A 16,372-nucleotide genomic window follows, 5' to 3' on the forward strand; every position below is an offset into this window, starting at 1 on the left:
GTTCTGTGTGCATGTGTATTGCTTCTAGTACAAATATTTTGTCATTGATCATCATCTTTGCACAGTTATATTACTTCTCTTTGCATGCACTCTAGATGCACTTTGGATGTGATAAAAAACATAAAAATATCTAACGTAAAAAAAGCATAACATAAAAAAAAAAAAAACAACAGTCCTACATTGTTGGAATGTTTTTAAAGTCAGATACCACTCATTCAATAAAACTGTTAACACCTAATTCACTCAATCTGGATTTTATCAACTTCATGGAGAGGTGCTACGTATTATTATATTGTCACCAGAAATAACCACTTTCAGAAAAGGAAAAGGGAAAAATCTTTGAGAAAACTCAAAAATTCATTCAATACTGCACACCTATGATACTGCAACAAAAAGAGTTAAACGTGATCCCACTGTGGTTTTGTGCCGAGTCCTGATTCATAATAGAGAACCCTTTAACTGCAAATGTGGTGGTTAAGTTAAAACATATTGCTGCAAACTTCATTAAACCCTAGGGACCTGAGTAGAAATGCACAGAGAGAATCAATCAAAAGGACATGTAAAAGGTTAGAATGATGTTATAAGGTAATTCATGTCAGTGACATTGAGTTATAAAGCACTTGGAAAAAACACTGGTGTAGTATTCATGTTCTTGAATATCATGCAGTGAAGGATTGTCTGAGATTGACTTGTAGGAAGAAGGCAACAAAAGACTTTCTCAACCTTAACAGTGGAAACAAGTTTGACTGGTGAGTGCCAATTAATTCTTATCATGATGGCAATCCAGCAACATGAAAGGACTATTTCATAAATAAAATGGGCTTTTATTCACAAAACTGAAAATGGAAAATTAAGATGTCTTTAGCCATTACTAAAATAAATGTATAGACCTTGCAATAATTTATCACTGCAGAAATTTTACCATGATGTGTCAAATTGTGAGATCCATAAATGACCAAATCTTCAAGGTTTTTCCTTATTTTATTTCTTTTAGTTATAATTACATTCTTTGTATTTTTCTTAAATATACTTTTTAAACTCAATATTCAAAGAAATATTTTTTTTTAGAATTCTTAGCTGTTTTTCCTTTTTGTTTCAGTAGTACTACACCAACTAAATACAAAATGTTGTTATTTTGTAAAAGTCAGCATAAGGGTACAGTCACACGACCGTGTGTAATCCTTTCTGTTTTGCGGTCCGCAAATAACTGAACCGCGTGTCCGCATTTTGCGGACGATTGACTTCCGTTTTTTTACGGTCCGCAAAACATGGAAGACATACGGAACACAAACGGAAGGATAATACGGAAAAAAAAAACAGATGACATATGGAAACCGTTCCGTATGTCATCCGCAATTTGCGGGTCCATTGACTTGAATAGGGTTGCGGACCGATCTGTGCGGACAATAGTAGTAAAAGCTTCATATTTTTGCAGACTATAAATGCGAAAACACAGATGCGGACAACATACTGAACATTGGCCGCACATTTTAAACACCCATTGGAATGAATGGGTCCGCGTCTATTCTGCAAAATGCGGAAGGGATGCGGATGAAATTATACGGGCGTGTGAATGTACCCTAAATGATAAGGAATTCAATATACTATAAGTAATCAATTGTTGGTTTACAGCTGCTGTGAGGGAATGTTATCTGCCAGATAATAGTCATTATAATAGTGTGTGTAGAATTGGGATAACACTAAGACATACCGTATCTTTTGTTCTCTTGATAGGCCTAGATAAAGATGCCCACAGAAGAGCACTGCATTGATGTGGAATGTGTCTAAACTAGTCACTACAGAGAGGTTTTCTCTGATTGCAGTGATGGACTGACTGAGACAGTACAGCAAACAATGCGGGAGTTAAGGAGCCATTACAGGAAGTAGAAGAGATGGAGTGACAAAAAATTCTATGCAGAAAAATATCCACCATATTTAAATAAATAAAAAGTACATACCACATAGGATATAGGTTAATATATGAAAAAATGGTATGAAGGCACACCTTTATATATGAATGAAAATAAATATTAAAATCTGGATAAAACTCAAAGCCTTTCATCACAGATGTATATTAATAGTGTAATACACCTCCATAGGAAGGCTCTACGATACTGTATGTCATTGTGCAGGCAAACAGCAGGATATGTCAAACACAGGAACCCACTCTAAAATAATGTATATCTCACAGTACACCACGGTATTAGGCTACGCTATGCTATACTGAAGAAAAAAAAAGTTTCTAGTTCCTTGAATAGTTCTAAAAATCAGTAGGTGCCAAATGCAAGTGGAATAGGGGGAGGGGATTGTGGGTGTTCTGTTCTGTAGACAAGTGGTGGGACATGCATCCTTAAGACATTTATGATATATTCCGTTATATGAAAGCAAGTACGAAAAAGGCAACTTAGTTGAAGATGGCGAGGATGTTGAAACCTTGAGGGTGGAATTACAAAAGGTAGGCAAACACTGGTAACAGTGACCACAATCAAATTTTATTTTGGCCAACATGTAAAAGCAAACACAAGTTGCATTTAAAAAAGCCAATTTCCTCAGGTTGAGGGCTGCATTTCAGGACATACAGCACACTGGTAGTAAATAATGTGACTTGATCTACCCTGTCAGTTGGTATGCCAGAACTTTGCGTTACAAAAGGCATAATATTGAGTTATTAAAGAGTTGTATGTTTCTCAAAATGGTACCAATGAAAGCACCACCTCATCCTACAAAAAACAAGCCCTCACACAAGACCATCACCAGTAAAAAAATTAATTAAAAAAAAACATTGGGAGTCATTTATTAAACAGAAATACTCCTAGATTAGGCGTATTTCTGGCACAGATTGTGGCCCAAAGGTCCTTTGCGCATCAATCGGCATCTTTTACTCGCTCACGCCAGGTCTAAAAAAGTGGACATTGCATGGGCAGGGAAGGAAAACTTGCAATTTTTCAGGAAAAAGATTAGGGCCATAAGTAGGGCTTACTTTCCACACTGGCACTGAAATTGCATATCTGTAGAAAAATCTTAGAAACATTGTTAATATTTACACAGATATGCCATTCCAGTGCCCAATGTGTTGTACCCAGCATGTGTCAATGTGAAAGGTCAGTCCTCTTGTTATAATTCTGTGCATCTAAAGTTTTAGAAACAGCCTAAGTATGGCACCAATCTTTTACTGTACATACAACAGGGCTCAGGAGTAAAAAGAGCACTACGTACATTTGAGGCCCAATGAGGTCATTTACACATCTTGTGCTTATATAAAAAGGGGCCGCACAAAACTCCAAACCAATAGGACTGATGTACATCTTCCACCAACTTTCAGCAAGCACACACTAGCTTTGTTAGGCGTTTCTTTCAATTTACATCCTGTGAGATTTTAGAGAAGACACGCACATAGTGAAGTGCTGCAACAACCAGCCGGTTCCTCCTCTCGATGTTATACTCACAAGTGTATAAGTAGAATATGCGCCTCAAAAGAAAGCCGACCAGTAGATCCTCTGCACGGTTGTTCTCGTTGCGCCTCCTACAGATGATTCAATATTGTTCCCATAGTGAAACTCCGTATTTTTAAATTCATAAATATGGTTTATTATACTCACATTTAAATAGGATAAAATGCGCAACAGTAAAATCAACACAAATCAATGGTCCTGCCTGACCCGGGTTTCGCTCCAAATGGATTCATCAGGGGCATGGCTTCCAAGCATTCCCACAATCCTTAAATCCCCAAGTTCACTCCACCCGCTATTCTCAATGCTTTACTAAAAACTCCTACTCAATCTCCTTTGATACATTCTAATGCACCTTAGTTTTTCAAGATAACGGGGACCGGGGGCATGAACTGTTAAAATTCTTCAAAAGCAGATAAAACAAATGATACTCTACCAGAAGCTATAGCACTCACTCAGATTCAATTTCTCCCTCTCACACATGTGTTCCCACTGTTAAGTTGGTGTGGCTGGCTGGGTGTTCTAATCTATGAGACAGGGTTTCAGGTCCAACTCCATGTTCAGACCATGCGGTTCTAATGTACCCATCTCATAGATCCATTTTACTTCAGTTCGATCAATCTTTTTTATAGTATCGCCACCTTGCCAGTTAGCCTGCACCCGTTCTACTCCAATGTAAGTCAGACCCTTTGGATTTTTATTATGGGCAGTTTTAAAATGTAATGGAAATCCATGGGTTTCTATTCCCTTTTTAATATTTCTTATGTGTTCTTGTATTCAGATTTTTTATTTCCTCACGGTGCGGCCGACGTACTGGAGGTCACATGGGCACACCAGCACGTAGACTACACCCGAGGACTCACACGTAATGTCACCCACAATCTTTAGATCTCTATCTCTTTTATTAAAGTACACGGTAGTTGCCTGTCTTGCCTTCTTTTTTTCTTTGCTACGGTTTTTACAGGGTAAACAAAACCCACACCAGAGGAACCTATTTTGTCTATTCTTTCGTTATTTTAGTGCTACCGCACTGTGCACCAAGTGGTTCTGTAGGTTCAGGACTTTTCTAAAAATCACATCTGGGTGGTCCGGTATTAATTTACCTATAACTGGATCATTCTTTAATGTAGCCCACTTCTTTTTTACCGCATTTTTTATTAATCCTGCTTGCGCAGAATACTATGTCAAGAAGGAAAATTGAAAGTCCTTCTTGTTTGTGCCATTTTCTCTGTCTTTTCTGTTTTCACTTCCTCTAATTCTTGGCTACATTTAATCAATTGTTGCTCATCATACCCTCTCTCTTTAAATTGATCCTGTATAATACGACTCTGTTCTCTATATATTGATACCTCCGAACAATTGCGTCTAATTCGTTTTAGTTGTCCCTTTGGGATGTTCTCCAGCCAAGGTCTGTAGTGACAACTATTGGTATCAATATAACCATTAACGTCCGTACTTTTGAAGAAGGTTTTAGTTTTAAAATATATATATTCTATATATACACATGGTTAAATCTAAAAAAAAAAAAAATCAACAGAGGAGTTGCTAATAAAACTGGTAAATTTAATATTCAAATCATTGTTATTTAGGGACTCCAGAAAATTTTCTAATACTATTTTTTTTCCTTCCCAAACTAATAGGCAATCGTTTATATATCTTTGCCATACTGTTAATTTGCCTAAATCTGTGCTTCTGTGCAAATTGGGACTTATTTTCTTCTTTTCCTAGGCGGCCATAAAAATATTAGCAAAACTGGGGGTGAATTTCGCCCCCATCGCTGTCCCGAGCTGCTGTAGAAAGAAGTCCCCCTTGAACCAGAAGTAGTTAAGGCCAAGACAATACTCAGGATAAATTCTCCTTGTGATGGTAACATATCTGGGTCCTGCTCCAGTATATCGCCAATGGCTCTGAGTCCCAGATCTTTAGGGATTATGGTGTAGCTAACCATACATTTTTAGTAACTGGTCCTAGACCCCTCACCAATTCAATAACACTTCCAGTATCTTTTAGGTATGATGGAGATCTAACCACATATTTCTGCAAGAAGAAGTCTATGTATTCAGTTAATCTACTGGTCAAAGAGTTAATCCCGGAGACAATGCGTCGTCTGGGGGGGGGGGGGGGGGGGGTTTATAAGACTTTTGTGCACTTTCGGTAAATTATATATTACTGGGGTGACAGGTTTCTTGATAAATAGATAATCATATTCTTTTTTATCACCCCAGTGCAGTATCCCTCTTGAAGCAACGCCTCCAGTAGTGCTTTAAATTCTATTAATGGATTTTTTGTAAGGCGACGATATGTGTCCTTATCAGCCAATTGTCTAGTTAATTCGGCCTTATACCTTTCTGTGTCCATTATAACTAACCCACCCCCCTTATCTGACGGTTTAATTGTTATTTTGGATTCTTTTCCAAGTTCTTCAAAGCCTCTTTTTCTTTCTTAGTGAGATTATATGTTCTGGAATTTTCTTGAATTTTTACTATTTCGGTCAAGACACCTCTCTTGAATGCCTCTATGCATTCCTTTTCTTTATTCCTTGCAAAAAACAGATTTTTCACATAGGTTGGTATGTATCACCCCTTCTATTTGTTCTGCATTTTTAATCGCCAGGGTTTGGTTTTAACAAAGTACTTAGTCAAATAAATTTTTCTAACTTATTTATGTACATCCAGAAAAACTGCAAATTTGTTTAACCCCTTGGTTGGTGTAAATTTAAGGCCTCTCCCTAATACACCCTCTTCTTCTTTTGTCAAAACATAACTACTCAAATTAAAAATACCTGTTAGTTCCCCTGCTTTTTTTGGGGTTGGGCCCTCCGTTTCCTTCCTCCTCTCTTTCCTCTATATGTATTCTTTTCTGCGAGGTTCCCGTTTTTTTTTGAATTGGCTGTCTGTTAGTCCTCAATTTTCCTCTGTATTCCCTGTATCCCCTGGTGTGGAAAATTTTGTGCATTCACAGTTTTTCTATTTTGATTATCCTGACATCCCTGTTCTGGAATTCCATTGGTGTTATTTATATTCCCTCTGTTGTATTTATAATAATGAGTCCCATAAAACTCCTGGCCACCATATGTTCTATTCTCAAATTGATAGGTATGGTCTCGATATCTTTTTCCAGTTGGGTGCTGATGACGGTATGTCTGAGGGGGTGGTCCCAATCTATTATAGCAAGACAATTTTTGGTATGGCTGTGAGTATCCCTAATTCCTGTTAAATCTATAATTATTATGGTAGTATTGCGATGTACATAACATTTTAACAATTCATGCCCCGATCCCTGTTATCTTGAAAAACTAAGGTGCATTAGAATGTATCAAGGTAGATTGAGTAGGAGTTTTTAGTAAAGCATTGAGAATAGTGGGTGGAGTGAACTTGGGGATTTAAGGATTGTGGGAATGCTTGGAAGCCATGCTCTTGATGAAGCCATTTGGAGCGAAACCCAGGTTAGGCAGGACCATTGATTGGTGTTGATTTTACTGTTGCACATTTTATGCTATTTAAATGTGAGTATAATAAACCATATTTATGAATTTTAAAATACGGAGTTTCACTATGGGAGCAATATTGAATCATCTGTAGGAGGCACAACGAGAACAACCGTGCAGAGGACCTACTGGTCGGCTTTCTTTTGAGGCGCATATTCTACTTACGGTATACACTTGTGAGTATAACATCGAGAGGAGGAACGGCTGCTTGTTGCAGCGCTTCACCATGTGCGTGACTTCTCTAAAATCTCACAGGATGTTGATTGAAAGAAACGCCTAACGAATCTAGTGTGTGCTTGCTGAAAGTTGATGGAAGACGTACATCAGTCCTATTGGTTTGGAGTTTTGCGCGGCCCCTTTTTATATATGAACTTTACTTGTGAATAAGGATCCACTTCACTTTGGGACTCGCTGCAATTAGAACCATCCAGGTAACGTATTGGAAAAAATTACATTGAACTCTTACACATCTTGTGCTGACAACTGTAGAGGCTCTTGAGTGAAATAATAGATGGAAGCCCCAAGAAGTGGCCCCATTTTTGAAATCACACCCCTCACATAATTTACTAAGGGGTGTTGTGAACATTAAGATAAGATAAGATGCCTTTATTGTCACTGTACAATACAATGTAATACAATGTACAATACAATGAAATATTGTTTGGAGCAATCCTAGATGCCATGGACAGAGGAACGAGAACTGACATTTAAACTAAAGCATTACACTAGAAAAAAAAAAACATTGCACTAGAAAGCATTACTATTCACAGTTCACAGCATTTATATAGCAAGAGCAAAGTAGGAAGTGCTTGTGAGTATATATATATATACACACTGATTCAGACACCACTGCAGACAAGAGGTCATCATGGATTCATGAATGCAGCAGTCACTTTCAGTCTGTGGTAGTTTCTATCCTAGGATGGGGCAATAATCTCCGAGCATTTAGGAGACTGATTGCTTTGGGGTAAAAGCTGTTCTTCAGCCTAGTGGTGCGGGCATGTAGGGCTCTAAGACGCCTACCAGAGGGTAGGGGAATGAAAAGGCTGTGGCCGGGGTCAGTTGGATCCCCGCAGATAATTTTTGCCCTGTTGCTGCAGCGAGTAGTGAAGATGTCATCCAGTGATGGTAACTGAGTACCAGTGATTCTGCCAGCCATTCTGATGATGGTGCACCTGTAAAAATTGACAAGCAGCTGTTTTGGGAGTTGTGCTTTCTTCAGACTCTTCAGAAAATAAAGCCTCTGAAGGCTTTTTGAAGGCATTTTGACCCCACCGGTGTTTTGCAGAAATTACTTCACAGCAGATGGTGCAAAGTGAAAATTGTAATTTCACTTTGGTTACTTCTTGGGGATTTCTTTTTTTTTTTATCTCACCTCAGAGCCTCTGAAGTTGTTAGCCTGTGATGTATAAAGCACCACACTAGGCCTCAAATGCATATGGTGCTATTTCCTCTTTAAACCCTGCAGTGTGCTCAAACAGCTGTTTACGGTCACATATGGGGCGTTTCTGTATTCAGGAGAAAATGGGTAACTAAATTCTTTGAAACAATTGTGGTGTCAAAGCACTCACTACACTCCTCAATAAATTCCTCGAGGAGTGTAGTTTCCAAAATGGGATCACTTTTGGAGGTATCCACTGGAGTGGTACCTCGGGGTCTCTTCAAATGTGACATGGCACTCAAAAAATTCCATCAAAATCTGCCCTCCAAAAGTGATATGGCACTTCTTCCCTTCTGAGCCCTGCTGTGTGCCCAAACAGCAGTTTATGACCACACATGGGGTGTTTCTGTAAACTGCAGAATCGAGGTATCAATATTAAAGTTTGTTTTGCTGTTAACCCCTGCTGTGTTACAGGAAAATTACATTTACAAAATGATGCCAACATAAAGAAGGCATATGCCGTATTTTTCAGCGCATAAGAAACACTTTTTCCCCCCAAAGTAGGAGGAAAATGTCACTGCATCTTATGGGGCGAATACTAATAAGTGCTTCAATTATTGATGCGCTTATAGTGCCGGAGGACCTGGAAGCGGTGAATGCAGCGATCCCCAGGCTCTGTACTCACCGCTTCCTGGTCCTCTGCCGTCGGCTGTGATGTGGCTGCGCATAGCGTGAGGGAGCTTTGCGACTTCACTCTGTGCGATTAGGGTCACAGCACAGCCGACGGCAGGAAGAAGAGAGAGAACACTTGAGGTGAGGAGTGGCAGCGTCTGGAGCAGGAGTGGTAAGTGGATTTTTTTTTTTTTCTGTGATCTGAGGCTGGGGGCTGATGAAATCAGTCTGGGGGCTGATCTGAAGCTGGGGGCTGATTTGAGGCATGGGGCTGATATATGGCTGGGGGCTATAATGAGGTATAGGGGTCTGTTCTGAGGTATGGAGGTCTCCTCTCAGGTATGAATGGGGGGGTCTTATTTATATTGGGGCTCTTATCTAAGGTGTGATTGGGGGTCATTCACATTGGAGTCTGAGCTGAGGTCTGATTTTGGGTCTGATCTGAGATCTTATTAACACTGGGGGTCTGACTGGGGCTGTGAGCTGAGGTCTGATTGACATTGGGGGGTTTGATTGCTGGTCTGATCTGAAGCTTTTGATTAGTGGGTGTCCGATTACTGGGATTCCCACCAATTGCTAAAATAAGGAGAAAGAACTGCTCTTATAGGGCGCTGTCTCTTCTTGCTGCAGGAGATGCACTAGAGACGGGCTCGTAGATTAGTCAGTCTTCATTAGACAATGCTCTGTGTGAGCGCATCTTTCTCCCTGATCTAGTGACTGGTAGAGGTTTAAGCATTCAGACCCCGATTAATGAAAACCTTTGATATGTCACAATGACATCAAAAGTTTATATATATTTTTTTTTAAATACAGATAGCCGAAAGATATGCCAACACTATCTGATCAGTGGCAGTCTAAAAACCCACACCATTGCCAATCAGCTGTTGTAACTCCTGTGCCAGAACTAAAAGCTCCACCAGCAATTTTCTTTGTGAAATTTGGCAAAGCAGCCAAATCAAACTTTATTCATCTCTAATATTGATGCACATGTTGCCTTCCTTGTGCATTCTACCCTAGAGCAAAGCTCCAAGGGGAAAATACTTCCATAATATGGGATTTGATTGAGTAAGCAACATTTTTTTTCCCCTTCTGTACAAATCCATTTAGAAAAAAACTGTATGAGCCCATGGCGCGATATGAGTACCGTATTACGGATCAAGGGCATGAGGACCTATGGGCGGCTGATCTGGAAAATAATTTTATAATAAGAAATTGCGTGCATAATAGTTAAAATTGGGAAGATTTCGAAACCTCGCTGGGTACTATATAAAATATTCACGTTCAGCATAACTTAGGAAGAGCTGTATAAGAAAAATGAAGCTTTGATAGGCTGGAATATGGGACCCTTTTTTCCTTGTGATAAAGTAAGATGGAATGGCACAAGGATTAACAGTAGCAGCAGGAAAGCTGATGATAAACGAACCACCTTGCATGGGCATATTATGCGATATGAAAGGCACTAGATATGCCTCACGCTTTTCAACAACGGCGTGTCCAAGAATGCTTTGACTGATGAGACTGTACACTGTTAATAACTTGATTCTATGAAGATATCACCGATCAATAATCTGTTTGTTAATTCTGCGACATTAGAGACAGAAAGCTGAAAGTCAATAGGAGAGCTGCTCAAGATAAGACATGCTTAAAATGCAACTTCGAACACAGTGCAGCAAGTGACTTATGAGCGGACTCCTTGAATTGAATCTCTTCACAGCTTATGTCCAGCTCGGGGATAAATACAGATGAGAGCCTCCTAACTCTGCAAGCTAAACAATAACTGATAAACCCTACTTCCCCTGCACTTCCTTGAATGTTAAGCAGCTGCAGCTTTACAATCATTTTATATTCTTGTCAGAGATGTTTATGTTTGCTGCTAGAGCTTGAAGAAGGTGTCAAAGATATAAAACTTTACTGACTACCTAGGGGAATGCAAATATTCTTTTTGCCAGCCCCAAGGATTTGTTTGCACATATTTTGACAGTCCATGAAATCTTTGACACTGAGCCCTGTCAGATGTTAACAACTTTGCACTGTGCAAAAAATAAATAAACAATAAAAAAAGCTTGTCACTAACTTTTTATATCTTTTTCAAGCTTTTGTGATCTCGATCTCCAAAAGGATCACAATTTCCCAATTAAATTTTACGGAAGTCCATCAGGCAATTTTACCGTATATAATAAACATAATACATTTTTATTATATTGTGTATTGAGGAAACACATTCATTTCTGGAAACAGGTACACTTAATGTATTAAAGCGAATAGTATTGAGTTTAGAAAGAAAAACTTACATCCTGGTTTGACATATCCCAGTAAGGCCTTTCTCCATACGACATTACTTCCCACATGACAATCCCATAACTCCATACATCACTGGCTGATGTAAATTTGCGGTACTGGATTGCCTCTGGAGCGGTCCACCGAACTGGGATTTTTCCTCCCTGATAAAAGAAAATATTAAAAAGATTGCAAAGTCAGTGGCTAACAAAAAGAGGAAAAGAAAAAGTTAAAGTGCATTTCTATCCAAAACAGAAATTTTTATATATATTGGTAAATCACAAGAAAACCAGAAATAAAAACATTTTTCTGTCCAATTGCTATTGTTGCCAACATGTCATAATGATATAAACATGCTTTTGGGAGTGATCTGCATTTTTAAAAGCATAGTCATTTTAGGTTTCTCCAAACATGAAATGTATTTGGCAAGCTTTATATCCAATCTCTCTGTATAAATATATTTATTTGAGATAAAGTAACTCACAATGTAAGATGGTGAGATAGTGTATATAATTCACCTAGGATTCTCACATATACATGGTGAGAGGCTCCATGAATTAGAAGAGCAACACATTTTTTGTTTCCCTCCATGTATAAACCAATGTTTTGGTCCTACTCCAGTTCCTCTGCATTTGTCTCATTAGAGCAACTGTACGGAGGCCTAGCTACACTGGGATCGCTCTCTGGACAGAGAATGGAGGCTGCTCACAAGCTAAACACAAGCTGTAGGTACAGGTTGCTGCTGTATGTAAAACAGAGAGGGTGCATACACTTTTTTTTCTTTTTGTGTTTTTTAGTATCTTACAACCTGTATACGTGTTGCCTGTCCCGACTCTGACCATTGAGCCAAATTCCCATAACAAATATGCCTTCAAACTAAGGCAATGCCATAAAATAATAGGGATTAGGTTGTAAAATGATTCTCATTGTTCATGGTGACATTACTGTCTAATTGTAGGTAAAAGGTAACACATCTGTAACCCCCTTGCTATAATCCCTGCTTTGGTCTACCATTACCCTATCAAAAGGAGTGGTCAATAGCCAGTCATAAGTCTCCTTGCAATTTCTGAAGAACCGGATTTTCTACTTCCACCAACAGACTTGTAGGATCAACTTTATTATTGTTTGTTTTAAAGTCACCCCCCCCCCCCCCCCAACAAGTAGACAGTTTTTCTAGCTTACTAGAACATGAAAACACATTTGCTTGAAGTAATGGAAGATTATTAACAAATTCTACCATATTAACCTTCAAATACACAGAACATAAACAAGCACTACATGGTATTTTGGGTGATCACTACATTATTTATCAGATTATGCGATCCTGTGTGTCCTTTATTGTATCAGACCAACACTGGAAAGCGATGAATGTAATAAAAATAACACCTAAAGACCTAAAGGGGCATTCCAGTTATCTACTGGATAGGGGGATAAATGTTAGGCTACTTTCACACTGGCGTTTTGGTTTCCGTTTGTGAGATCCGTTTCAGGGCTCTCACAAGCGGCCCAAAACGGATCAGTTTAGCCCCAATGCATTCTGAATGGATAAGGATCCGTTCAGAATGTATCAGTTTGCCTCCGTTCAGCCTCCATTCCGCTCTGGAATGTAAGTGTAAGTCAAAACGGATCCGTTTGCATTATCATGAACCAAAAAAAAATAACAGATACAAGAGTTTGCATTATAGGTGCGGATCCGTCTGTGCAGATACTAGACGGATCCGCACCTAACGCAGGTGGGAAAGTAGCCTAAGACTGATAGAGGTCGGACCACTGAGAACTCCACCAATTATGAGAATTTCACTTATTTGAAGGGAACTCTGGTTAAACATGTGCTGTGCTGCTCCATTCATCTTTATGGGACTGGGACTAATTGCTGGGTCTTGACTTCAATTCTGGGTGACATACTGCATGGTAGAAAGCATTCAAAGCAAAACACAGAAAAGTAAAGAAGACATAACAAGAAACATATATCATAATGAAAATTACCACCTTTCAGTTGAACATGATGAACAAACAACATATCTATACAAATATATAAATCACTTACAGTTGTTGTGTATACTGCATCTGCGTCATCGTCTATAACTCGAGATAAGCCAAAATCGGATACTTTGCAGACAAGGTTACTATTGACTAGAATGTTGCGCGCCGCAAGATCCCGATGTACGTATCCCATATCGGCCAAATACCTCATTCCTGCTGCAATGCCTCTCAATATCCCCACCAGCTGAATGACGGTGAACTGTCCATCATGTTTCTACAGAAAAAGGAAAATATACGCTGATTCCCGAGTAAATTATGCACTGTAGATAAATGCCCGATGTGACTAAATGACGGCATTACATGTCCTTCAGTAAGTCTATATCCATGACGTTGAATTGGAAATGGATGCATTAACTGGAACTAAGTGAACTTATGGGAATCATGAATGCTAGAAATGGCTGGGGTGCTTTTACCTGTGCATTTGATCCCGGAGTGTTTAGTGTTTGGACTTTTAAGGGCATTGTCTGAGTAGATCCTGAGCGTTTAGTTTTTGGAGGTGCAGTAAACAATTCCAAACATTTCTAAAGCAGAAGATGATCACAACTTAATTTATTGGAAAAAAATTACAAGTACTATTACGTAATCCTGATGTGTCCAAAATGTGAATGTTTAGGCAAAATCTTAAAATGGTTGACAACACCCAAGATACACCTGAAATAAAATACAGGTAAGTGCTTACCTCACAGATCCCGCACAGAACCTGCTCTGGTTCTCCTGGGCCGGGCTCTATTTACCCAGCGGCAGTGGTGGCGTCATGACAACAATGACCACTGCAGCCAATCACTGGCCTCAGCTGGGCACCTGACAAGACCAGTGATTGTCTGCCTTGGTCACTTGTTGTTGATATGACATCACCTATGCAACCCGGTAAATGGAGTCCAGCTGGGAGAACTGGAGCAGTGGTGAGGCATCTCTAAGATAAGTACTTACCTGTTCTTCAGATGGATCCCTGGGATTGTTCTGTTTTAACCTGAAATCAGAAAACCTCTATAAATCTTAAACATTTCTATGAAGCAGTTTAAAGGAGGTCATATTGTAGTCAAAATGTACCCATGATGGTGTGTCAAATAGTCTAATGTGTATGGACATATACCACCATACTCATAACACAACAGCAGGTAGAACCAACACCCTTTCACAGTGAACCATCTCCAGGGACTCATACACTGGTGTCCTACAGGCATTCATCACCACAAAATAGTGTAGATAACATAGGTAATACAAAAATCTGTGGTATTGCGAGGTGTGAAAAATAATGATTATATAACATACAGCAGATGAGTTTTAGATTTGTAATAGCGAACAAATTACATATCAGTGCCGACCATCAAGAAATTTGAAGAATTATGGGCCATAATAATATCAGGAATAGATATATGAGCATTCTTTATCATTACACTTTAGACAAAAACATAGTTCTAACCCAACAGGTTTAGTATGACAATTCAGTTTGTGAAACATAATGGAAGAAAAGGCAACTTCTTAGCCAAAATGTCACTGGCTGAATCTAGAAAGACCTATGAGTTTGAGTCTCTAGTTCTAAAAGGATTAAACTCAGAAGTTCAAATATTTGGCTTTTTGAAGAACACTTTGGGCGACATTCACTATTGTGGCATAAAAGCACAAATTATGGCGCACATGGTATTTGTGCAATCATTTATGATTTGTGAGTTTTTTAGCTCTCAGCAGTTTTCCAACATGCCTAAAAAGGGGGCAGTGCTTAGTGGGATTGGGTGGGGCTTTGCATTGCCCATCAGATTTACTATAACTTTTGCCAGAAGGTGGTGTAAGTTCTAGCGGAAGTCTACGCATAGACTTCAGTATTCTAGCACAGCAGGACAGAAAGGTTGCTAATTTATTAAAAGGCATCTGCCTCTTAAGTTAGATGTATTTCACACCAGTGCAGGGTGTGCAAGTATTGGTACGCCAGGGATAAATGTCCCTTACTGGGCCAGATTTATCATAAGGACATGCCACTTTTGTTGCGTAAAAACTTAGCAAACTACGCATTTTTAAATGGCCGTTGCTGAAACTTTTTAGCACAAGTGCCGTTTCTCCGCTGGCCATGCCACTTTCCTGAAAAGGGGTTATGGCTAGGACGGGGAAGGGGCACTGCCACCTGCCCCACTACATTTATCTTCTACGCCGGGGAACATTGTAATCTACACCAGTTAGGGGCGCATGGACTGCCAAATGCTGCGCCTAATTTATGAGAAGAGGTACACCTTTTCATAAATTAGGTGCAGCATCTGGCAGCCAGTATGGGTATCAGAGCCTGGTGTACACCACCGAGCTGTAGTAAATCTGCCCCACAGTGTACAGTGTAGCCATCTCATGATTTGTCCAAAGATGTGCTTGGACTGGTCTTCAGATGTCTCCTCCACATACCCTTCACAACATTATAGATACTGTTAATATAGCTTTCAACATTGGTCCACGGAATTGTATTGAAGAGAGACTACGATATACTGTATGTCAAGTACCAGGTGTACTTAATTTACTGTACATCCACATTGTATTTTCATGTATTCAAGTATACTCATGAGTATATAAGTCATCACTGTGTACATTCCATTTTTACTATTGCATGCATTATGTCCTATTTTACAATTGTTTGCATCTGTCTTCATTTCTTTTTGTTTACTTTCTGTCATTTTGTTCTAATATGTATTACTATATTGCAATGTATTTGTTTTGGTCATAGATGGAAACACTGTATAGTCATATTGCTTTTGACTGAGACTTAAAGGGGTTTTCTGAGACGTTAATTCTTATGACCTATCCTCAGGATAGATCATCAGTATCTGGATGCTGGGGGTCCGACACCCGCAACCCCAGCCGATCAGCTGTTCGAGAGGGGAGTGACGCTCACAGTACCACCACAGCCTTCTTTCAGCTCTTCCTAGGTCAGTGACGACACATCCATCGGTCACATAGCCTACACGCAGCCCAGCCCAAAAGTAGTGAACGGGGCTGAGTGCGATACCAAGCACAGCCGCTATACAATGTACGGCGCTGTGCTTGGTAAACGCGGAGAAGACCAGGGTGCTCATAAATGCACCA

General features: G+C 39.4%; 1 protein-coding gene across 2 annotated transcripts in view; it reads right to left on the reverse strand.

Annotated features, from left to right (window-relative positions):
• EPHA7 (EPH receptor A7) overlaps positions 1-16,372 on the reverse strand; it is a 162,928-nt gene that overhangs the window by 10,754 nt on the left and 135,802 nt on the right. For both annotated transcript variants that reach the window (XM_044288966.1, XM_044288965.1), the window contains exons 13-14: positions 13,314-13,523; positions 11,281-11,430 (exon numbers count right to left, since the gene is read on the reverse strand). In XM_044288966.1, the coding sequence (XP_044144901.1) occupies positions 11,281-11,430; positions 13,314-13,523 (360 nt within the window). The remainder of the gene's footprint in view (positions 1-11,280; positions 11,431-13,313; positions 13,524-16,372) is intronic.

This window comes from Bufo gargarizans, chromosome 4 (assembly GCF_014858855.1).
Source record: "Bufo gargarizans isolate SCDJY-AF-19 chromosome 4, ASM1485885v1, whole genome shotgun sequence".
In the NCBI taxonomy this organism is placed as follows: Eukaryota; Metazoa; Chordata; class Amphibia; order Anura; family Bufonidae; genus Bufo; species Bufo gargarizans.